Source organism: Heptranchias perlo, chromosome 17 (assembly GCF_035084215.1).
Source record: "Heptranchias perlo isolate sHepPer1 chromosome 17, sHepPer1.hap1, whole genome shotgun sequence".
Lineage (NCBI taxonomy): Eukaryota > Metazoa > Chordata > Chondrichthyes > Hexanchiformes > Hexanchidae > Heptranchias > Heptranchias perlo.
Window position 1 is genome coordinate 5069656 of NC_090341.1, and position 25037 is coordinate 5094692.

Sequence of the window (25037 nt, forward strand, 5' to 3'; positions counted from 1 at the left end):
AACTTCTATGATTCTATAACCTACCTCTTTGACCGAGCTTTTGGTCACCTGTCCTAATATCTCCTTATGTGGTTCGGTGTGAAGTTTTGTCTGATTATGCTCCTGTGAAGCGCCCTGGGATGTTATAGTACGTTAATGGCGCTATATAAATGCAAGCTGTGTTGTTGTTCAGTGGAGAAGATAATCGGGGTGTTAAAACGGGCCACCAAATGGGCTATCGCCTGTCTCGCGCTGCCGCTCAACGCGAATTTCACCCGCCACTGCCCTGGCCGAGATTAGCCCAGAATCAAAGCTGGGTACTTCCGACCTGTGTGGCACTGCATTACATTGAGTAATACCTTCACCCACTGAGCTATCATGGGGAGTGTGGCCACCTGAGCTCATTAATGGCTTTGCCGAACCCTTTTGTTTATCTTAATTCTGTCTCCTCTTGCATTTCAGGGAGGATTGATCTCACTATACGTAGCAAATGAGAGACAGAACGACATTGCGGGGATGATTTTTATAGCACCTTTGGTGCTAATGAATCCCGAGTCAGCAACCTTTACCAAGGTAAAAGCACAGGAGACTCTTCAAACACTCTGAACACTTCATTAAAACGATTGCCCCACCCCCCCCACCCGCCAGTTTTCACCACCAATTCCCCTTCCCCGCTCCCGAAGACTCCCAATTATCGGTGGGATGCAGTTCCACTGACACCCAAAAGGAACCCCAGTGCAAGCGGCCGCTCTTCACCCATGAGCCAGGCTCCGAGGGACGGGTTTCCCTTCCTTGCACCAGGGCAGAACTTCCCACAAGACCCTGCAACTCCACTGCAGCACGAACCGAATCTTGTTGGTCAGGGCAGGGGGGGTGGGGCGGTGTTATTTGTAATTAGGGTTGCCAACTCTCATTGAACATATTCTTAGAAGTTTGATTACGTGACATCTGACCATGTGATGTCCGATCACATGGACACTTTCCCGCAGTTTGACAATGTTACCTACTGCGTTTGCCTTGTAAGGGGTAAGTCCCCTGTAGTTGAATGTCTTTGCTCGTGGTTTTGTGCCAGCAGCTGTGGCGCGAGAAGTTTTAAAAAATTTATTCTCTGGATGTGGGCGTCGCCGGCAAGGCTGGCATTTATTGTCCATCCCTAGATGCCCTGAGAAGGTGGTGGTGGGCCGCCTTCTTGAACTGCTGCAGTCTGTGTGGTATTCTTTGTAGCAGTTTGATAGGCCATTTCAGAGTAAACCATGTTGGTGTGGGACTGGAGTCACATGTAGTCGAGGCGGGGTAAGGACGCCAGGTTTCCTTCCTTAGACGACATTTAGTGAATCCAATTTGGTTTTAACAACAATGCGACAGCTTCATGGTCACTTTTGTCAATGCCAGCTTTTTATTTCCAGACTTTGTCAGCCGTGGCTCAGTGGGTAGCACTCTTGCTTCTGAGGCAGAAAGTCATGTGTTCCAGCCCCGTTCCAGAGACTTGAGCACATAATCCAGGCTGACACTCCAGTGCAGTACTGGGGGAGCGCTGCACTGTTGGAGGTACCGTCTTTCAGATGAGACGTTAATCTGACCTCTCAGGTGTTCATAAAAGATCCGATGGCAGTATTTTGAAGAAGAGCAGGGGTGTCCTGGCCAATATTTATCCCTCAACCAACATCACTAAAACAGATTATCTGGTCATTATCACACTGCTGTTTGTGGGATCTTGCTGTGTGCAAATTGGTTGCTGCGTTTCCTACATTACAACAATGACTACACTTCAAAAGTTCATTCAATGGTTGTAAAATGCTTTGGGACGGTCCCGAGGTCATGAAAAGCGCTATATAAATGCAAGTCTCTTGCTTGCTTTCTTTCTTTCCCTCTCTCTCTTCATCTCTTTCTTTTTTAAAACTGAATTCAAATTTTCAAACTGCCATGGTGGGATTTGAACTCATATTCTCTGGATTATTAGTCTAGTCATTCAAACAAGTTCTCACAAACATCAATGAAAAGAATATCCAGTTTAATGTGTTTTTTTTTGGGGGGGGGGTGGTAGTGATTGAGGGAGGAATGTCGGCCAGGACACCAGGAGAACTCCCCTGCTCTTCTTTGAAAGCACCAAGAAATTAGGAAAAAGAGGGTGGTCAGGAGCAGTGTTGGTCCCTGAAAAACTGAAAGTGGGGATATTGTCATTGACAATGGGGAATTGGCGGACATGTTGAACGATTACTTTACGTCAGTATTTACAGTTGAAAAAGAGGATAGCATGCCGGAAATCCCAAGAAAACTAATATTGAATCGGGGACAGGGACTCGATAAAATTAACATAAGTAAAGCAACAGTAATGAAGAAAATAATAACACTAAAGAGTGACAAATCCCCAGGACCAGATGGTTTCCATCCCAGGGTTTTAAAGGAAGTAGGTGAGCACATTGCAGATGCCCTAACTATAATCTTTCAAAGTTCTCCAGATTCAGGAACTGACCCTCTAGATTGGAAAATTGCACATGTCACTCCGCTTTTTAAGAAAGGAAAGAGAGGGAAGCCAGGGAATTATAGACCAGTTAGCCTAACATCTGTTGTGGGGAAAATGCTGGAGTCTATAATTAAGGATAGGGTGACTGAACACCTCGAGGATTTTCAGTTAATCAGAGAGAGCCAGCATGGATTTGTGAAAGGTAGGTCGTGCCTGACAAACCTGTATGAATTTTTTGAAGAGGTGACTAAAGTAGTGGAAAGGGGAATGTCAAAGGATGTTATTTATATGGACTTCCAGAAGGCATTTGATAAGGTCCCACATAAGAGACTGTTAGCTAAGTTAGAAGCCCATGGAATCAAGGGAAAAGTAAGGACTTGGTTAGGAAGTTGGCTGAGCGAAAGGTGACAGAGAGTAGGGATAACGGGTAGGTATTCACATTGGCAGGATGTGACTAGTGGAGTCCCGCAGGGATCTGTCTTGGGGCCTCAATTATTCACAATATTTATTAACGACTTAGATGAAGGCATAGAAAGTCTCATATCTAAGTTTGCCGATGACACAAAGATTGGTGGCATTGTAAGCAGTGTAGATGAAAACATAAAATTACAAAGCGATATTGATAGATTAGGTGAATGGGCAAAACTGTGGCAAATGGAATTCAATGCAGGCAAATGTGAGGTCATCCACTTTGGATCAAAAAAGGATAGAACAGGGTACTTTCTAAATGGTAAAAAGTTAAAAACAGTGGATGTCCAAAGGGACTCAGGGGTTCAGGTACATAGATCATTGAAGTGTCATGAACAGGTGCAGAAAATAATCAATAAGGCTAATGGAATGCTGGCCTTTATATCTAGAGGATGAGAGTACAAGGGGGCAGAAGTTATGCTGCAGCTATACAAAACCCCGGTTAGACCGCACCTGGAGTACTGTGAGCAGTTCTGGGCATCGCACCTTCGGAAGGACATATTGGCCTTGGAGGGAGTGCAGCGTAGGTTTACTAGAATGATACCCGGACTTCAAGGGTTAAGTTACAAGGAGAGATTACACAAATTGGGGTTGTATTCTCTGGAGTTTCGAAGGTTAAGGGGTGATCTGATTGAAGTTTATAAGATATTAAGGGGAACAGATAGGGTGGATAGAGAGAAACTATTTCCGCTGGTTGGGGATTCTAGGACTAGGGGGCACAGTCTAAAAATTAGAGCCAGACCTTTCAGGAGCGAGATTAGAAAGCATTTCTACACACAAAGGGTGGTAGAAGTTTGGAACTCCCTTCCACAAACGGCAATTGATACTAGCTCAATTGCTAAATTTAAATCTGAGATAGATAGCTTTTTGGCAACCAAAGGTATTAAGGGATATGGGCCAAAGGCAGGTATATGGAGTTAGATCACAGATCAGCCATGATCTTATCAAATGGCGGAGCAGGCACAAGGGGCTGAATGGCCGACTCCGTTTCCTATGTTCCTAGATCTTCAACATCCACCTGAACAGGTGGAAGGGGCCTCGGTTTAATGCCTCATCCACTCGCTCAGTACTGCACTAGGAGTGTCAGTCTAGATCACATGCCTGAGTTCGAAGGTGAGGCCTGAATCTACAATTTTTGCATGCTGTCAGTGTTGACTTAATCACTCACTGAGCCTAGCTGACACAATGGCCTTCCCTGCCACCCTACTCCACAAATCTATTTCCCTTTGGATGAAGAAATTCTGCCAGAATTCCCTTCACGCTCCTAACTTTCCAATTTTACGTACTTGTCCCCTGGTACTTGAATTAATTTGCCCGTGTCGACTTTGTCAGTTGACTTTGTAACCTTGCACTCTCCTCTTATCTAAAGAGAAACAAGCCCACCTATGTTAATTTTCCTCAACTTAAATTCCTAACTTATAACAGCATAAGAAATGTCAACGATAAGAAAAGGCCAATCAGATTTTGAATTAATTTTTTGCTCCATGAATTTGCTTTCCCAGGGCACAGCTCCAGTGGAGGTGAAGGGGCCCCCAGGATTTTTCATCCCAATGGATGGAAATCCTGAGAGAGTCAATGACCTTCACACTTGAGTTCCTGATGCACGCTTTGAGCTGGGAACACAGTTTTTTAGAGATAGGGGATTAAATTGGGCTGTGTAGCATCTGTTGTGTAGGCACTGCGCAGACTTCTAAACTCCAAAAATGGCATCCGAGATACGCACACACACTTCCGGCGTGACATGCGCAGGACACCATATTGGTAAAGGCGTTTGCGCACGCGCACCTAATGAACGCCGGCAGCATGTAAAGTAGGGAGATTGTGACCTAAATCAGTGTGCAATGCTGATTTAAAGGGACCACTGCTGTATTGGAACTCCACGCTACAGCCAATGCCTGGTCTTAACCTCGCACAGCTAAACAGGGCTCAAACAACATGGAGGACCCCTACCAGCGCTATTTAAAGGGATCATGCAGGACTTACAGGTTAGTTGCTGTATTATTTGTTCTGGCTGCTGATGCATTTGTACCTGTTTTTGGAGGTCTCCTATACATGAATACTAGGACTAGGGGACATAGCCTAAAAATTAGAGCCAGGACTTTCAGGAGTGAAGTTAGGAAACACTTCTACACGCAAAGGGAAGTTTGGAACTCTTCTGCAAATGGCAGTTGAAGCTAGCTCAATTGTTAATTTTAAATCTGAGATTGATAGATTTTTCTTAACCAAAAGTATTAAGGGATATGGGGCTAAGGCAGGTATATGGAGTTAGGACACAGATCAGCCATGATCTCATTGAATGGCGGAACAGGCTCGAGGGGTTAAATGGCCTTCTCCTGTTCCTATGTTCCTATAATAAAGTTTCAACACTCTTCAGGGAGTGGGCTGGCTAGCTGACAGGCAACAGCAAGGGCACTGGCAGAGTGGCAGGGGTGGGACAGGAATGCTGTCATCCTGAGAGAGGACAGCGGGTTCACGTTCCATGGAGCCACTGCCACTTGCTGCCTTCTGTTATGCGCCACCTTCTCCTGCAAGAAAGCGGGACATCTGTCGGTGAGTGTCCTGCAAGATGTTAGGATGATGTGGCTGTTGTGGTTGAAAAGCTGCCAGTGTGTGTGGCCTGTGAGTTATAGGTGTGCAGCTTGCAACAGTGGAAATGTGTATGGGTGAGATGAAGCATCTGACTGGAAGAGTTGAGTACTGATTGAAAGAGTTTGTTGGTAGGTGGGTGATGAGGGGTGTAGTGCGTGGAGCAGTGGATACGGTGGCTAGCGGTGCAGTTGGTAGGAGATGCCACTTGACAGTTGAACTCACTTACCTTGACCACTCAAGTCACATCATTGAACTTCTTCCTGCACTGCATCCATGTTTGTGATGCTCCTGGCATTGACCCTAGTCTGCGACTGCCTCCCACTGCCTCTTGAGCATATGTCTGGAGGGCCTCTTGCCCCCCTGCGGGATAGAGGATGCCCCTCCTTCTGTCCACTTCTTGCACCAAGACCTCTGGTGCATCTTCAGAGAACTTGGTGCACGCTCTCTCACAGGCCCGGTACAAACTCAGACCAGCAGATTGGCGGGGTCTGGTGTGCAGATTGGAGGATGTGGGATGTATTTGTGAGCAACCTTTATTCAATGTTTTAAACATAAGGAGGAAACCTGAATGCGTGTGCTATTTTTGAACTCTGTATTTTGAAACTATAAGAGTCCCGTAAACTTTGAGCAGCCAAGTTGTTGCTAATTAAAAATTCCAGAGTTCTCATCATCACCAAGCTTCACTATATTGCAGCACAGATTCACTTCACAATTGACTTCCACCACGTTCTGCAGCCACAGTGCGCCTCCCCTTTAAGTGGTGCAGATTGACTTTAAGTGGTGCTAGCCACTCCCGATATCGGGGCCCCCTGCTGGCGGGTGCAGCCACTCAACAGCGCAGGTAGCGTTGCCTGCACGCAGCAATCACTGAAATCACCAGGCAGCATCTCAACGACCGGGCGCGGGTTAATTGCGCACCGTGACCCCTTCGCCTGTTTTCGGGGGTTAACCAATTTAACCCCCATGCCCTTTAACTCTCATCATGATTGCTTGTTTCTCTACCCTCTCAAGGGTAATAGCATCTTTCCTATGATTGAGTGAAACATAGATCCAAACAAGGACATAGACTTACACAGACTTGCTTTGCTTTCTCCACTCCAGATGTTCTGTGCTAGACTTTTGAAAAACTTTCTGCCACAAGTAGCCCTGGGATACATGGATCCCCGTTCGGTATCAAGAGACGAAGAAAAGGTGGGTTTGCACTAATATTTTTCTTCTCCCATTTGAATAAAGAATTTAATGGATTCCATGTGAACATTTGGTTGAGTTTACGAACATTTCACCAGCACATCATGGACCAGCAGCAGGCACTTTGACTGCCTTCCTCACTTAATCCAATACATTGAAACAATTAATCAGACATGCATTTTCTCTCAACAACAACTACTTGCATTATATAGCGCCTTTAACGTAGTAAAATGTCCCAATTTACAACCAAAGCAAATACAGGAACAGTAGTTGGCCATTCGGCCCATCGAACCGGCACCGCCATTTTGTTGCCGTGGCAACTCTTAATCCTTTTAATCCCAATTCCCCGCCTGCTCTCCACATCCCCAAATACCCTTACTTTTCCCAAGCAAGGATCTTAAACATCTCAATTGATTCTGTATCTACGGCTTTCTGGAATAGTAAGAGCCACATTTTCACAACCAGCTCTCTGCTTTTCTTTGGAAGGTACCTGGACATATTTAGCATCCACACACATTATTGCAATTGTGTGTCTGTTCTAATATAGTCAAAACTCCTATAAATCCACAGGGTAAGAAAGAAAGCATTGCAGCAGGCTGGTTATAACTCGCATAAATCAAAGCTAACCCGCTACCTTGCTATATTTAGTGCCGGGAGGAATTTCTGTAGACTGTAGGTTTAAGGGAAGACTAAGGGAGGCAAGAAGTTCCACAGTTTGAGATCCTGGGAAACAATGAGTAAAAGTATGAGACAGAGAGGAGGAGGATCATGTAGGATTGAATATTTGGAGCTTACGAGAAACAAGAGAAGCACTGACTGCAGTAGCATTGATAAAATAGAAAATAATTTACAGTTATTAGTGTAAATGCAGCCTGAACCTAGCACCAGGGCCTGACCTGATGACGATATTGACAAATTGCAATTATATCATGGCTTTAATGTAGAGACATCCTAAAAGGGCATCACAGAAGCATAATCAAAAAAAAAAATTAACTCCAAGCCAAATAAGGAGACATTGGAAGGGGTGACCAAAAACTTTGTCAAAGGAGGGTCTTAAAGGAGGAGAGGTAGGTGGAGGGGCTTAGGGAAGGGCAATTCCAGAGTGAGGGGCCCATGCAGTTGATGACTGCCAATGGTGGGGCAAAGAGGTGAAATGTACATGTGGCCAGAATCAGACGAAAAGGGAGTTCTGGGGGGGGGGGAGGGGGTTGTAGGGCTGAAGGAGGTTACAGAACTAGGGAGAGGTGAGGCCACAAAGTGATTTCAACACGATGAGAATTTTAAATTTGAGGTGCTGGGGGACTAGGACGGTTTGTATTAAATGGTAATATTTATCGTACCTGCCTCAGGACCGGTTTGGTTCAGTTCAACTTGCCTCCGTTCAAAGCCTGGATCAGAGACTTCTCCTCCGAGGTGCCGCAAGGCTGTAGTTAGTGGTGCCTGAGGGTGGAGATGGAGCTGAGGTTGAGGCGAAGAGATGGTCTTGGCAAAGTTAAAGCTGGAGTCAATACTGAGGCATAATTGTCAAGTCAGGTGAAACTTTTGGGGAACAAAATGGAGGAGCACTCTATTTGCCTCTCCATTCTTGCCTGTCCAGTTCCCACCTCATGATCTCCCTGCCCGATTCCATTGTTCTGCCTGCTTCATTCCTGATGCTCTCTCCATCCATCCTGCTGGTCTAGATGACTCTCCTACTTTAGCTCAATTTCTTGGCTGCCCAGTGCTTCTTCATTTATCGTGCCTTCTACTCTTGTGCTTCTGCCAAGGCTTCTCAATTTCAAAGAAATGCAAAATTCTCTCTCCCGCTTTGGTTTCTAATGATTCACATAGTTGTTGAGTTCCACTGCTCCTCTGTTGAAGTCCCAATGTGTGATGTAACGTGTTTTGGTTCCTGCAGGTGATTGACTACATACGTGACCCTCTCAACTACCATGGACCAGTGAGGGTGAGATTTGCTACTGAGGTGTTACACGCGTTGATCAAGCTCGAGAAAATTTTGCCCACCATCTCTACACCGATGCTGATTTTACATGGTGATGCGGATAAACTGTCTGACGTCAGGGGCTCCTACATCATGTACGGAAAAGTGGCCAGCTTGGACAAGACATTGAAGGTGATGCATTTTTCCCTTTTAAAAAAAGAAATCCAGGTTAAACTGGTGCAAGGTACTTGTTTTCACTCTAACTCTTTAGGGTAATCAGAGGTGAGATCAACCATGACTTTAAACTTTTAAAACTAATGGTTTACCATTAAAACAGTACAGTGCAGATAGAGATGCATACAACCTTTAAATCGGTCATACAATTCGAAACTCAGAATGGCCGATTCTTCTGCTTCGTGAACGCTGAAAGGTTAATTCTCCGCCGACATCCTGGTTGGTAAAAGGTTAATAATCCACCGATTTCCTGTGTCGTGTTCTTCTGGTCTGACTCATGAACTGACCCCTGGTCGGTATCGTGGACTGCCTCTTATACAATTCTTGCTGACCAAAGTAACCACATTTAGTAATTCTCCATTCTCTCTTTCCCATAGTGACACAGACTGATGCTACCAAACAGCACCTGGTGTTTATGATGGTTTCCATGGTCTCTCAAGGCCTCTTTATCTGTAGGCTTCCAGACAGTCTGCATAACACTTTTCGAATTTGGTCAACCTTCGGAGCATGTTCTCTTGAAGTCAGTTTAACAGTTTCTTTTAACCAAACTCTGTTCCTTTAGTAGGTAAAGTCCAAAACCCTTCGCTGGGGTGTTCTTTATAGTACAGTCGCCCAACGCGAATCCGATTAGCCCGTTTTACGCGATGGCCGGTGTAACACATACACAGTCTGTGGATCGTGTTAGGGACCCAGTGCTGGCAGCCTCGGGGCCCGCCGCTGATAGCCGACACCAGGCAGCGGGTCAGCACGACCCCGCTCCTCTCCTTCACTCACCTGCAGCCAACTCACAGCCCCGCCCGTACCGTTCACTCATACGGTGTACGCAGAATCCATCCCATTGAATTCTTTACTCATTCACTCCATTCCCCGTTGAAGTTTGAACAGAAAGCAGCTTAGAAGAGAATTTCTCCCTGAGATAATGCACTGCCTGATTTGTCCTTCAGTTTTTGCTGCTTAGTTCAGCTTCTCCCAATGAACTCTTTAAAAGCGAATACACATTGTGCATGGTGTTAATTTTGTTAAATATAAATATATTTTTAAAAACACACATCAGTTTTTCATGTGTACTTCACTCATACAATACAGTCACAGGTGAGTAAGCACAGTTGTATACGCCCGAAATAAACAGAGACTTTAAGACACTACAACCGGCAACTTTGAAATTGGCATTATTGCAAATGGATAATGGTTATCGCTTTTTGGCCGATATATGCGACTGCCCGTTTTAAACGTGGACATTTTAAGTGGTGGGGACTGTGCTTGGGCGCCTTTCCATTTTGAATAACCCATCTCTCATTGTTCCTCCAATGCTTCAGGGGGAGAGGTCATTTAGGCAAGGTCAGTTAGGGGAGGTCACCTGGCTGGCCAGTCTCCCACCTTCCACCCTCCGTAAACTTGAGCTCATCCAAAACTCAGCTGCCCGGATCCTAACTCGCACATAGCCCCATTCACCCATCACCCCTGTGCTCGCTGACCTACACTGGCTCCCAGTCCGGGATTTTAAAATTCTCACCCTTGTTTTCAAACCCCTCCATGGCCCCACCCCTCCCTATCTCTGTAACCTCCTCCAGCCCTACAACCATCTGAGATCTCTGCACTCCTCCAATTCTGCCCTCTTGCACATCCTCAGTTTTTTTCGCTCCCCCATTGGTGGCCGTACCTTCGGCTGCCTAGGCCCTAAGCTCTGGAATTCCGTCCCTAAACCTCTCCACTTCTCTCCCCCTCCTTTTAAGACACTCATTAAAGCCAATCTCACCTGTCCTAATAGCTCTATACGTGGCTGAGTGTCAAATTTTGTATGATAATTGCTCCCTTGGGACATTTTCCTACGTTAAAGGCAATATATAAATGCAAGTTGTTGCTGGTGGTTGCAGGTTTTAGCCTCTGCCCATGTTGAATTAGGTGAGGAGAGCTGGAGTGGCCATTGGTCGACACAATTGGCCTTGGTGTCGTTGAACGAGGGAGGGCAAAGATTAGCCATTCCTGATCACTATCCAGTGAGCCCTGCTGGAGCATGCATGTGTGTGTTTGTAGGTGCTGGTGAGCACACAGTCAGATTCAACTGTGAAGCCCCCAATGGTCAAATAGCCCACTGCCACTCAAGCTGATGGTAGGGGTGGGGGTGGAGGGGTTTCTCCTGATCGGCTGCTGCAACTTCACCAGGAACCCCGGATACAACGTGAAATTGCGCCTATCCAGAATTGCCCCCAGAAAATTCTCGGCCTCACCGATTAGGCTCACACATGACATGCTTGGCGTTTGGGCAAGTGACCAGAGGGCTGCTGGCGCCTTTATCTCAAGGTGGCTGGAATATAAAGGGTTGGAAGTTATGCTACAGTTGTATAAAGCTCTGGTCAGACCCCATCTGGATTACTGCATTCAGTACTGGGCACCGCACTTCAGGAAGGATATATTGGCCTTGGAGGGGGGGGGCAGCGCAGATTCACCAAAATGATACTGGGGCTAAAAGTGTTAAATTATGAGGACACGTTGCATAGACTAGGCTTGTATTCCCTTGATATCACCTATTTGAGATGTTTAAGATGATTAAAGGAGTTGATAGGGTAGATAGAGAGAAACTATTTTCTCTGGTGAGGGAGTCCAGAACAAGGGGGCATAACCTTAAAATTAGAGCCAGGCCGTTCAGGGGTGATGTCAGGAAGCACTTCTTCACACAAAGGGTGGTGGAAATCTGGAACTCTCTCCGCCCCCCCCCCCCAAAAAAAGCTGTTGGGGGTCAATTGAAAATTTAAAAACTGAGATTGATAAGATTTTTGTTGGGTAAGGGGATTAAGGGATATGGAACTAAGGCAGGTAAATGTTGTTAAGATACACATCAGCCATGATCTAATTGAATGGTGGAACAGGCTCGAGGGGCTGAATGGCCTCCTCCTATTCCTATGTGGCACTCTACACCACCAAGATTCAGTGCCTTCAGCAGGGGAGGGGAGGAAAGTGGGTGATGTTGTGGGGGGCGGGATGTTGCCTGGAAATAATAATCCACCTGTCCGGCCGATGGAGCTCCTGATCTCAGTCCGATCACTGTGTGGGGAAAGTAGTGAGCGGAGACCAGCCACACCCTCACGGGGAAGGAGGGAGAAGCATCACCCCCACCCCCTGGCGGGAAATCCAGAGGATCGATGACGGAGGTCTTAATCCCTGGAGCAGCAGAGGAAAAATTAGGGAGGAACAGTTACAACATTCCCTGGACAAATAGGAGTAATCCATCTCTCTGCCTGCCTCTCGCACACCCCCTCTGTGCTCCGCTGGTTGGGGAGTCTAGGACTAGGGGACATAGCCGAAAAATTAGAGCTAGGAGTGAAGATAGGAAACACTTCTACACGCAAAGCCTGGTAGAAGTTTGGAATTCTCTTCCGCAAACGGCAATTGATGCTAGCTCAATTGTTAATTTTAAATCTGAGATTGATAAATTTTTGTTAACCAAAGGGAAATGGGGCTAAGGCGGGTATATGGAGTTAGGTGACAGATCAGCTATGATCTCACTGAAAGGTGGAACAGGCTCGTGAGCTAAATGGCCTTCTCCTCTTCCTATGTTCCAGCCTGGGGGACAAAAAGCTCCAGCCCTCACCAACAGATAGCAAAAAGTTTTAAATTATTAAATAGTCATTAAATTAACCCACCACATGGCCAGTCTCCCACCAAACTGGCACAAACGTAGCAGCTTCTGTTGTAATGAGTACTATTAAAATATTAAATTTGCCTGCAGAATTTCTACTGCATGAACCATTTTGTTCTCTGTTCAAGTGTTTTTTTTCTTTGTTGTTGTTTAAAATATTAAATGAAAGAAGTTAATCCATCCAAGTCCCGGGCCAGAAACTTCAGCACATAATCCAGGCTGACGCTCCAGTGCAGTACTGATGCAGTGCTGCACTGTTGGAGGTGCCGTCTTTCAAATGAGACATTAAACTGAGGCCCCTTCAGCCCTCTCAGATGAGTGTAAAAGATCCCATAGCATTATTTCAAAGAAGAGCAGGGGAGTTCTCCCTGGTGTCCTGGCCAATATTTAACCCTCAACCAACATCAGTAAAAAGCAGATTATTTGGGTCATCATCATATATATATATATATACATATTGCTGTTTGTGGGATCTTGCTGTGCGCAAATTAGCCACCGTATTTCCTACCTACACTATAACAGTGATTACACTTCAAAAAGTACTTTATTGGCTGTAAAGCGCTTTGGGACGTCCTGGGGTTGTGAAAAGCACTATATAAATGCAAGTTCTTTCTTTTTTCTGTCCACACCTGTGAGCAATGCCAGGGGGGGTGCACCAATAATTTAAAAGATGGGGAGAATTACATAGAATGTACAGCACAGCACATTCGGGTCAACTGGTCTATGCCAGTGTTTATGCTCCACATGAGCATTCTCCCACTCCTCTTCATCTCACCCTATCAGCATATCCTTCTATTCCTTTCTCCCTCATGTGATTATCTAGCTTCCCCTTAAATGCATCTATGCGATTTGCCTCATCTACTCCTTGTGGTAGCGAGTTCCACGTTCTAACCAATCTCTGGGTAAAGAAGTTTCTCCTGAATTCCCTATTGGATTTATTAGTGACTATCTTATATTGATGTCCCCTAGTTTTGGTCTCCCCCACAAGTGGAAACATCTTCTCTACATCTCCCCTATCAAACCCTTTCATTAGCTTAAAGACCTCTGTCAGGTCATCCCACAGCCTTCTCTTTTCCAGAGAAAAGTGGACCAGCCTGTTCAATATTTGATACCCTCTCAGTTCTCACATCATCCTTGTAAATCTTTTTTTGCAAGATAGAGAGGGATGAGATCCTGCAGGCAGATTTTAAGGAGTTAGGAAAGAGATTAATAAGCAGGACCTCACGCGCTAGGGATTATAGAAATAGGAGGATAGAGCAGATGAATGCGTGGCTGGAGAGATGGTGCAGGAGGGAGGGCTTTAGATTCCTGGGGCATTTGGGACCAGATCTGGGGGAGGTGGGACCTGTACAGGCCGAACGGGTTGCACCTCAGCGGAGCTGGGACCAATGTCCTTGCGGGGGGGTTTAAACTAATTTGGCAGGGGGATATAGCATTGGAAAGGAGAAACAAAGAATTGGGACAGAAAGATAGCACTAGAATAAGAAATAGTATAGTATAAAGTGGGATCAGACAAAGAGAGAGTACAAGAAAGTCTAAGATTGGTTTACAGTGCAGGGATATAAATGCACAAAGCACGTTAAACAAGGTTGGAGAGCTGCAGGCGCAATGAGCCACATGGGAATATGATGTTGTGACGACAACGGAGACCTGGCTCAAAAAAGGGCAGGATTGGGTACTAAATATTCCTGGATACAAGGTATTCGGGAAAGATAGGGAAGAAAATAAAGAAGAGGGGGTGACAGTATTGATTAAGGAGAATATTGCAGTGCTGAAGAGAAAGGATGACCTGGAGGGGTCAAGGACAGAATCTATTTGGTTAGAGTTAAGAAACAATAGAGGTGCCATTACACTGCTGGGTGTATTCTATAGGCCACCAACTAGTGGAAAGGATATAGAGGAACAAATTTGCAGGGAAATTACAGAGAGGTGCAAAAGTCATAGAGTAGTGATAACGGGGGACTTCAATTATCTTAACATAGACTGGGATAGTAATAATATAAGGGGCAAAGAGGGGGAGGAATTTTTGAAGTGTGTTCAGGAGAACTTTCTTGACCAGTACGTTTCCGGCCCAATGAGGAAGGAGGCGTTGCTGAATTTGGTTCTGGGGAATGAGGCGGCCCAAGTGGAGCAGGTGTCAGTGGGGTAACATTTAGGGAACAGCGATAAGGTGTAGAATACCTATGGAAAAGGACATGGACCACACTAAAGCAAAAATATTCAATTGGAGAAGGGCCAATCAGTGGGAAGAGAACAGATCTGGCCCGGGTAAATTGGAATCAAAGATTGGCAGGCAAAACTGTAATTGAACAATGGGCGGCCTTTTAAGGAGGAGATGGTTCAGGTACAGTCTAGGTACATTCCCACGAGGGAGAAAGGCAGGGCAACTAAAGCCAGAGCTCCCTGGATGACAAAAGAGATAGAGAGTAAGATGAAGCAGAAAAAAGGGGCACATGACAGATGTCAGGTTGGTAATGTAAGTGAGAACCAGGCTGAATATAGAAAGTTCAGAGGGAAGTGAAAAAGGAAATAAGAGGGACAAAGAGAGAGTATGAGAATAGATTGGCGGCCAACATAAAAGGGAATCCAAAAGTCTTCTAAAGGCAGGTAAAACAGTAACCTGGTAGTAAGTGGAGGGGTGGGGCTAATTAGGGACCAAAAAGGGGATCTACTCAAGGAGGCAGTGGGCATGGCCAAGGTACTAAATGAGTACTTTGCATCTGTCTTTACCAAGGAAGAAGATGCTGCCAGAGTCTCAGTAAAGGAAGATGTAGTTGAGATACTGGATGGGCTAAAAATTGATAAAAAGGCTAGCTGTACTTAAAGTAGATAAGTCACCCGATTCGGATGGGATGCATCCTAGGTTGCTGAGGGAAGTAAGGATGGAAATTGCGGAGGTACTGGCCATGATCTTCCAAACATCCTTAGATACAGAGGTGGTGCCAGAGGACTGGAGAATTGCAAATGTTATACCCTTGTTCAAAAAAGGGTGTAAGGATAAATCCAGCAACTACAGGGCAGTCAGTTTAACCTCGGTGGTGGGGAAACTTTTAGAAACGATAATCCGGGACAGAATTAGCAGTCACTTGGACAAGTATGGATTGATTAGGGAAAGCCAGTTTTTTGATAAGGCAGCAGAGAGGGTCAATGAGGGCAATGCAGTTGATGTGGTGTATAAGGACTTTCAAAAGGCATTTGATAAAGTGCCGCATAATAGGCTTGTCATCAAAATTGAAGCCCATGGAATAAAAGGGGCAGTACAGAATTGGCTAAGTAACAGGAAACAGAGTAGTGGTGAACGGCCGTTTTTTGTACTGGAGGGAGGTGTACAGTGTTGTTCCCCAGGGGTCGGTACTAGGACCACTACTTTTCTTGATATATATTAATGACTTGGACTTGGGTGTAAAGGGCACGATTTCCAAATTTGCAGATGACACAAAGCTTGGAAGTGTAGTTAACAGTGAGGAGGATAGTGATAGACTTCAAGGTGATATAGGCAGACACGTGGCAGATGAAATTTAATGCAGAAAAATGCCAAGTGATACATTTCAGTAGGATGAATGAGGAGAGGCAATATAAATTAAAGGGCAAAATTCTGAACGGGTTACTGGAACAGAGGGATCTGGGGATATATGTGCATAAATTGTTGAAGGTGGTAGGGCAGGTTGAGAAAGCGGTTAAAAAGCATACGGGATCCTGGGCTTTATAAATAGAGGCATAGAGTACAAAAACAAGGAAGTGATGATAAACCTTTATAAAACACTGCTGCGGCCAGAACTGGAGTATTGTGTCCAGTTCTGGGCACCGCACTTTAGGAAAGTTGTGAAGGCCTTAGAGAGGGTGTAGAAGAGATTTACTAGAATGATTCCAGGAATGAGGGACTTTCGTTACATGGATAGAATGGAGAAGCTTTAGTTTAAAGAGGGCTTTAAACTAAATAGTGGGGGCGAGGGATCAAGTAAGGGAAGATGTGATAAATTAAAGAAAGAAGACAAGGCAAGACAGCAAGGTAGCAATGAGGGAAATGATAATCAGAGAGTGGCAGGAAGGGACAGAGCATGCAAACTTAAGAGTGTGCCAGCAGATAAGGCTAGAGGTTGCAAAAATAGTAAAAAGACAGCACTAAAGGCTTTGAATCTGAATGCGCGTAGCATTCGTAACAAAATGGATGAATTGACAGCTCAAGTAGAAATAAATATGTACGATCTGATAGCCATTTCAGAGACATGGCTGCAAGATGACAAAGGCTGGAACCTGAATATTCAAGGGTACTTGACATTTCGGAAGGACAGGAAGCTAGGAAAAGGTGGAGGGGTAGCTCTGTTAATTAAGGATGACATGAGTATAATAGAGAGAAATGACCTTAGTTCTAAAGACCAAGATGTGGAATCAGTTTGGGTAGAGATAAGAAATAGTAACAGCAAGAAGTCACTTGAGGGAGTAGTTTATAGGCCCCCTAACAGTAACCACACTGTAGGACAGGATATACAGGAAGAAATAATGGGGGCTTTTGAGAAAGGAACAGCGATAATTATGGGTGATTTTAATCTACATATAAATTGGAAGAATCTGATTGGCAAAGGTAGCCTGGAAGGTGAGTTCATTGAGTGCTTTCGGGACAGTTTCTTAGAGCAGCAGGTTCTAGAGCCAACCAGAGAGGAGGCTATTCTAGATCTGGTAATGTGTAATGAGACAGGGTTAATTAATGACCTCATTGTAAAGGAGCCTCTAGGTAGCAGTGATCACAATATGATTGAATTTCACATTCAGGTGGAGGGAGAGAAGAGTAAGTCTAAGACTAGTGTTTTAAACTTAAATAAGGGCAATTACGAGGGCATGAAGACAGTGCTGGCTAAGTGTACGGGGAAATTAGGTTCAGGGATAGGTCAGTAGAGATTCAATGGCAGACATTTAATGAGATATTTCATAATACTCAGCAAAGATACATTCCAGTGAAAAAGAAAGACTCTAGGGGAAGGACATAATATTCATGGCTAAGGAAGTTAAAGATAGTATCAAATTGAAAGAAAAAGCATACAATTCCGTGAAGATTAGTGGCAGGTCAGAAGATTAGACAGAATATAAAAAAGCAGGAAAGAATGACTAAAAGAATAATAAGGAGGGAGAAATTAGAGTACGAGAGAAAGCTGGCTAGAAATATAAAAACGGATAGTAAGAGTTTCTACAGGTATTTAAAAGAGTAAGGAAAGTGAGTGTTGGTCCTCTAGAGAGTGAGTCTGGAGAATTAATAATGGAGAATAAGGAAATGGCGGATGAATTGAACAGGTATTTTGCGTCCGTCTTCACTGTAGAGGATACAAAGAACATGCCAGAAATAATTGTGAATCAAGAGGTGAAAGGGAGGGAGGAACTTAAAACATTTACAATCACCAGGGAAAGGCTTCTGAAAAAAATATTAGAACTAAAAGCTGACAAGTCCCCAGGTCCTGATGGACTCATCCTAGGGTCTTAAAAGAAGTGGCTGCAGAGATAGTAGATCCATTGGTATTAATTTTCCAAAATTCCCTAGATTCTGGAAGGGTCCCATCAGATTGGAAAATAGCGAATGTATCTCATCTATTCAAGAAAGGAGGAAGACAGAAAGCTGGAAACTATAGGCCAGTTAGCTTAACATCTGTCATAGGGAAAATGCTGGAATCTATTATTAAGGAAGTTATAGCAGGGCACTCAGAAAATCTCAATGCAATCAGACAGAGTCAACACGGCTTTGTGAAAGGGAAATCATGTTTGACTAATTTGTTAGAGTTCTTTGAGGAAGTAACAAGCAACGGAAATAAAGGGGATCCCGTGGACGTGGTGTACTTGGATTTCCAGAAGGCTTTTGACAAGTTGCCACATCAAAGGCTATTACACAAAATAAGAGCTCATGGTGTAGGGGGTAACATATTAGCATGGATAAAGGATTGGTTAGCTAACAGGAAACAGAGGGTAGGCATAAATGGGTCATTTTCAGGTTGGCAAGATGTAATGAGTGGAGTGCCACAGGGATCAGTGCTGGGGCCTCAACTATTTACAATCTATAATCAATGACTTGGATGAAGGGACCGAATGTATGGTTGCTAAATTTGCTGATGACACAAAGGTAGGTAGGAAAATATGTTGTGAAGAGGACATAAGGAGACTGCAAAGGGATATAGATAGGTTAAGTGAGTGGGCAAAAATTTGGCAGATGGAGTATAATGTGGTAAAATGTGAAATTGTCCACTTTGGCAGGAGGAATAGAAAAGCAGTATATTATTTAAATGGAGAGAGATTGCAGAACTCTGAGGTACAGAGGGATCTGGGTGTCCTAGTACATGAATCAAAAGGTTAGTATGCAGGTACAGTAAGTGGTTGGGAAGGCAATGAAATGTTGTCATTTATTGCAAGGGGAATGGAATATAAAAGTAGAGATGTTTTGCTACAGTTGTACAGGGCATTGTTGAGAACACATCTAGAATACTGTGTGCAGTTTTGGTCTCCTTATTTAAGAAAGGACATAATTGCTTTGGAGGCGGTTCAGAGAAGGTTCACTCAACTGATTCCTGGGATGAGGAGGTTATCTTATGAGGAAAGGTTGGACAAGTTAGACCTGTAGAGAAGAATGAGAGGTGATCTTATTGAAACATATAAGATCCTGAAGGGGCGAGAAGGGGTAGATGCTGAGAGGATGTTTCCCCTTGTGGGAGAGACTAGAACTAGGGACCACAGTTTAAAAATAAGGGGTCTCCCATTTAAGACGGAGATGAGGAGAAATTTTTTCTCTGAGGGTCGTGAGTCTGTGGAATTCCCTTCCCCAGAGAGCGGTGGAGGCAGAGTCATTGAATATTTTTAAGGCTGAGTTAAATAGATTCCTGATTACCTACTATAACCTTTGACTCCCTTGTTAATCAGGAAAGTAGGGTAGAGGTCACAATCAGATCAGCCATGATCGTATCAAATGGCAGAGCAGGCTCGAGGGGCCGAATGGCCTACTCCTGTTCTTAATTCGTATGTAAGCTGGGGTTGTTCTCATTGGAATAGAGAAGATTGCGAGGAGATTTGATAGAGGTATTCAAAATCATGAAGGGTCTGGATAAAGTAGAGGGAAAATGTTCCCATTGGCGGAAGGGTCAAGAACCAGAGGACATAAATTTAAGGTGATTGGCAGAAGAACCAAAGGTGACATGAGAAAAACCTCTTTCACACAGCGAGTGGTTAGCATCTGGAATGCACTGCCAGAGGGGGTGGTGGAGGCAGATTCAATCATGGCTTTCGAAAGGGAACTGGATAAGTACTTGAAAGGAAAAATGTGCAGGGCTACGGGGATAGGGCGGGGGGAATGGGACTAGCTGGATTGCTCTTGCATAGAGCCGGCACGGACTCTGGGCCCAATAGCCGCCTTCTGTGCTGTAACCTTTCTATGATTCTAAAATGCCTCTAAATCCTTTTTATAATGTGGAGACCAGGAATGTGCTCCAAGTGCGGTCCAACCAAGGTTCTACACAAGTTGAACATAACTTCTCTGCTTTTCAATTCTATTCCTCTAGAAATGAATCCCAATGTTTTGTTTGCTTTTTTTATGGCTTTATTAACCTGCGTCGCCACTTTTAGTGATTTGTGCATCTGTACCCCTAGATACCTTTGCTCCTCTATCCCATTTAGACTCTTATTTTCCAAGGAGTATGTGGCCTCCTAAAATATCACTTAAAGAAAAAGCGACACCAAAAAGACACGCACAAAACCATTTGAGATTAAGTACTATCATAATGAAGCTTGGCTCAGTTGATAGCTCTCTTGCCTCAGACACAAGGTAGGGATTCAACCCTCGAGCACATAATCTAGGCTGATGCTCCAGTGAAGTAGTGAGAGCTGCAGTGCCAGAGGTGCTGTCCTTTGGATGAGATGTCCTTTGAAATGAGGTCCTAGATGTCCGTTCCAGTGGTTCTGGGGTGATGCTCAAGATCCCATGGCACCATTTGAAGAAGAGCAGGGCATCCTGCTCAATGTTCCTCCCTAAACCGACTTCATTAAGAACAGAATAATGGGCCATTCATCATATGCATGGATAAGGGGATCTCACTGGGTGAAAAATGGCTTCCTCTTTTGCCTTTATTACAACAAAAGTAATTCATTGTACGTGGAGCACTATTGAGATGTGGTGATGTATTATATAAACACGAGTCTTTCGGTATTGCTAGGTAGTCAGTCGTCTCCCCCTTCTGCATTTCTTCCAGGTCTACGAGCATGCTGCTCACCAACTCCACAGGGAGCTACCAAGTGTCACTGAAGAGGTGTTCAAAGTGATTGACGGCTGGCTGGAGGAAAGGCTACCACCAATAGAACAATGAGTCAAATTTGAAAATGGAAAGTTTACAAAGGGACCAGTTTAACTTATTTAGGGATGAATGTATTAGGGGGGGGGGAGAAAGGGAGTAAAACCAATTTTAAAACATTGAATTAACAAAATAAAAGCTTTTGAAAAAACTCTTATGAGAAAACAAGTATCTGTTCAGCCACTTTTTTCAGAGCATAAATGTAACTCAAGATTAGGGACAACAGAATTGAAAGCCTTGTGAATAGATTTCTTTCTTTCTTTGTGCACCCATGATAGAGAAACACTTCTCACTATCTCAATCGACTTTTCTCTATCCCAATCTACTCACTATCCCCAGCTATCTCTTCTTATCCCAATCCAAGGGACAGCACCATAGTCACAGGGTCCCTCAGGATTACAATTACATGTTAAAACGTACAGTGGATGGATTGGGAGAGCGATAAAGGGCAAGAGTAGGTTCAAATCCAAGCAACGGTCACTTCTTAGACCCACTCCTCACACGTGGCAGCCTCTTGTCAGCCAAGCTGCTATAGAAGTAGCCCTGACACCAGTGTGTGAGACTGCAGAGCTCTCTCGCACTTTGCTCAGTGTATCACGGGAAGTGGCATCAGTACCAAATGTCACCGGGGAGCTGATTGGCCAGTTGATCTGCTGGATGTGAGTAATAGTGATGATAATGAAAGGGATGAACGAGGGGAAAAGAACTGCCCTTTTTTGAATATTTTCATCAGTTTTAAATATTTCTCATTGACATTGTATAGATTGGGAAGTTAGTTATTGTACTACACTGATCCACAATGGTTACAAAACACAAATTGACTAATAAAACTGATTTTATTTCACACTTACAATGAATTGAATCCCCTACACCAGTGTCTGTATTTTATTGTGGGTAGGTGACTGAACCACAGAACCATAGAAAAGATACAGCACAGAAGGGGGCCATTCGGCCCATCGTGTCTGCGCCGGCTCGAAGAACAACCAGATGCCCGTTCTAATCCTACCTTCCAGCACCCGGTCCGTAGCCCTGCAGCTTACAGTACTTTAGGTGCAGGTCCAGGTCCAGGTACTTTTTAAAAAGAGTTGAGGGTCCCTGCCTCTACCACCAATTCGGGCAGCGAATTCCATACACCCACCACCCTCTGGGTAAAAAAGTTTTTCCTTATGTCTCCTCTAATCCTTCTGCCAATCAGCTTAAATCCATGTCCTCTATTTCTTGAACTCTCCGCTAGGAGAAACAGGTACTCCCTGTCTACTCTATCTGGGCCCCTTATACTTTTGTACACCTCAATCAAGTCTTCCCTTAGCCTCCGCTGCTCCAAGGAAAACAACCCCAGCCTATCCAATCTCTCCTCGTAGCTGCAATTTTCAAGCCCTGGCAACATTCTTGTAAATCTTCTCTGCACTCTCTCCAGAGCAATTACATCCTTCCTGTAATGTGGTGACCAGAACTGCGCACAATACTCCAGCTACGGCCTTACCAGCGTTTTATACAGTTCCATCATTACATCCCTGCTTTTGTATTCTATACCTCAGTTAATAACGGAGAGCATTCCGTATGCCTTCTTCACAACCTTATCTACCTGTACTGCCACCTTCAGGGACCTATGTACATGCACTCCAAGGTCTCTCACTTCCTCTACCCCTCTCAATATATTCCTGTTTACTGCATATTCCCTTTTACTGTTTGCCCTCCCTAGATGCATTACCTCACACTTCTCCGGGTTGAACTCCATTTGCCACTTTTCTGCCCACTCCACCAACCCATTGATATCTTCTTGGAATCTACAGCTATCCTCTTCATTATCAACTACACGGCCAATTTTTGTGTCGTCTGCCAATTTGCCAATAAGCCAATCATGCCCCCTACATTCAAGTCCAAATCATTAATATATACCACAAACAGCAAGGGACACAACACTGAGCCCTGTGGCACACCACTGGAAACAGATTTCCATTCGCAAAGACATCCATCGACTTTTACCCTTTGTTTCCTGTTACTGAGCCAATTTTGGATCCAATTCGCCACATTTCCCTGTATCCCATGGGCTTTTACCTTTCTGACCAGTCTGCCATGTGGGACCTTGTCAAATGCCTTACTAAAATCCAAGTAGACAATATCCACTGCATTATCCTCATCAATGCTCCTGGTCACTTCCTCAAAGAATTCAATCAGATTTGTAAGGCATGACCTTCCCTGAACAAATCCATGCTGACTATCCCTGATTAAACCATGCCTTTCCAAGTGACAGTTTATCCCATTTCTCAGTATTGATTCTAATAGTTTGCCCACCACCGAGGTAAGACTGACCAGCCTATAGTTGTTCGGCCTTTCCCTCGTACCCTTTTTAAACAATGGGACTACGTTTGCAGTCTTCCAGTCCTCCGGTACCTCCCCTGTATCTAGTGAGGATTGGAAAATGATCCTCAGAGCATCCGCTATTTCCTCCCTGGCTTCCTTCAATAGCCTAGGAAACAATCCATCCGGTCCTGGTGACTTATCAACTTTCAAGGATTCCAGTCCCTCTAGTACTTCCTCTCTCGTTATGTTTACCTTATCCAATATTTCACACCTCTCCTCTTTAACTACTATGTCCGGATCATCCCTTTCCTTTGTGAATACGGAGACAAAATATTCATTTAAAACCCTACCCACCTCCTCTGCTTCTACACACAAGTTACCCTTATCATCCCTGATAGGTCCCACCTTTCCCTTAGCTATCCTCTTGTTCTTAATGTACTGATAAAACATCTTTGGGTTTTCTTTAATCTTACCAGCAAATATGTTTTCATGCCCTCTCTTTGCTTTCCTTATTTCCTTTTATACGTCATCCCTGTACTTTCTATACTCCTCTAGGCTTTCTGCAGTATTTCGTTTTCTGTGACAGTCATTAGCTTTCTTTTTCTGCTTTATCTTGCCCCGTATACTTCTAGACAACCAGGGGGCTCTAAATTTAGCCGTGCCACCCTTTTTCTTTGAGGGGACGTGTCTGCATTGTACCCGTAGAATTTCACTTTTTAGTGCCTCCCACTGGCTTGCCACTGATTTCTCAAATAGTTGTGTCCAGTCCACTTCTGCCAAATCACCTTACTCCTGATTTAACTCTGTCCTTTTCCATAATAATGCTAAAACTAACTGAATTGTGGTCACTATCCCCAATATGGTCACCCACTGTCACTTCACCCACTTGCCCATCTTCATTTCCCAGGACTAAATCTAGAATTGCATCCCCTCTTGTTGGGCTTGTCATGTACTGGCTAAAAAAGCTCTCCTGGACACCGATCAAGAATTTTGCACCCTCTGTGCCCCTCACACTGTTTGAATCCCAGTTGATGTTAAGGTAGTTGAAGTCCCCTATTATTTTTGCACTCAGAAATTTGCCTACATATTTGTTCTTCTATCTCCCTTTCACTATTCGGGGGTCTATGGTACACTCCTAGTAGTGTGACTGCCCCTTTTTTATTTCTTAGCTCAACTCATATGGCCTTGATTGATGATCCATTTAGCATATCATCCCTTCTCACAACTGTAATTGATTCTATAACCAATAATGCTACCCCCTCTCCTTTTTTTATCACCCACTCTATCCTGCCTGAAAACTCTATATCCAGGGATATTAAGCTGCCAATTATCCCCCTCTTTAAGCCAGGTTTCCATTATAGCAATGATATCATGCTGCCATGTGTCTATCTGTACCCTTAGCTCATCTGCTTTGTTTGTCATACTCCTTGCATTGAAGTATATTCCCTTTAACCCAGTCAAATTCCTGTGCTGAACACTATTTATCCTTTGCTTCTTTTGCAAGGTGGACAGTTTCTACTTTTGTTTTTTGCTCTCTTCGACATTTAAAGTGCCAGTTTGGCTCAGTTGGTAGGACTCTTACCTGGAGGTCAGAAGTTGTGGGCTCAAGCCAGGCTCCAGGATTGAGCCCATCAACTAGGCCAAGCAAACAGAGGTGCTGCTCTTTGGGGTAGATGAAGGCCATTCATTCATGTGGATGTTAAAAGTCTCTTTGCTCTTTTTCAAATATTGGCAAGTATTGTACCTTTGGGAGCAATATCGCGAAAGGTCATCGACCTGAAAAGTTGGGCATGATTTTAGCCTGGAAAAATGGATGGGTTGGGGGCAGCAACAATTGCAAAAAATCTAAAACCCGCCCATTTCCGTTGTTCACGGGGGCGGGCGACCAACCCGCTCTCAGGAGGCAGGTTGGGCATTAAAAGCTTTTAAAAGGAGTCT

At 44.4% G+C, this 25037-nt stretch overlaps 1 protein-coding gene across 5 annotated transcripts in view; it reads left to right on the top strand.

Annotated features, from left to right (window-relative positions):
- Positions 1 to 21664, top strand: part of LOC137334002 (monoglyceride lipase-like) — a 55974-nt gene extending 34310 nt beyond the window's left edge. For 4 of the 5 annotated variants that reach the window (XM_067998396.1, XM_067998395.1, XM_067998394.1 and 1 more), the window contains 4 exons: positions 442 to 552; positions 6602 to 6691; positions 8586 to 8801; positions 20697 to 21664. In XM_067998396.1, the coding sequence (XP_067854497.1) occupies positions 442 to 552; positions 6602 to 6691; positions 8586 to 8801; positions 20697 to 20810 (531 nt within the window). In that variant the 3' untranslated portion in view covers positions 20811 to 21664. The remainder of the gene's footprint in view (positions 1 to 441; positions 553 to 6601; positions 6692 to 8585; positions 8802 to 20696) is intronic. The other variant, XM_067998397.1, reaches the window with a different exon arrangement.
- The last annotated feature ends 3373 nt before the right edge of the window (positions 21665 to 25037 follow it).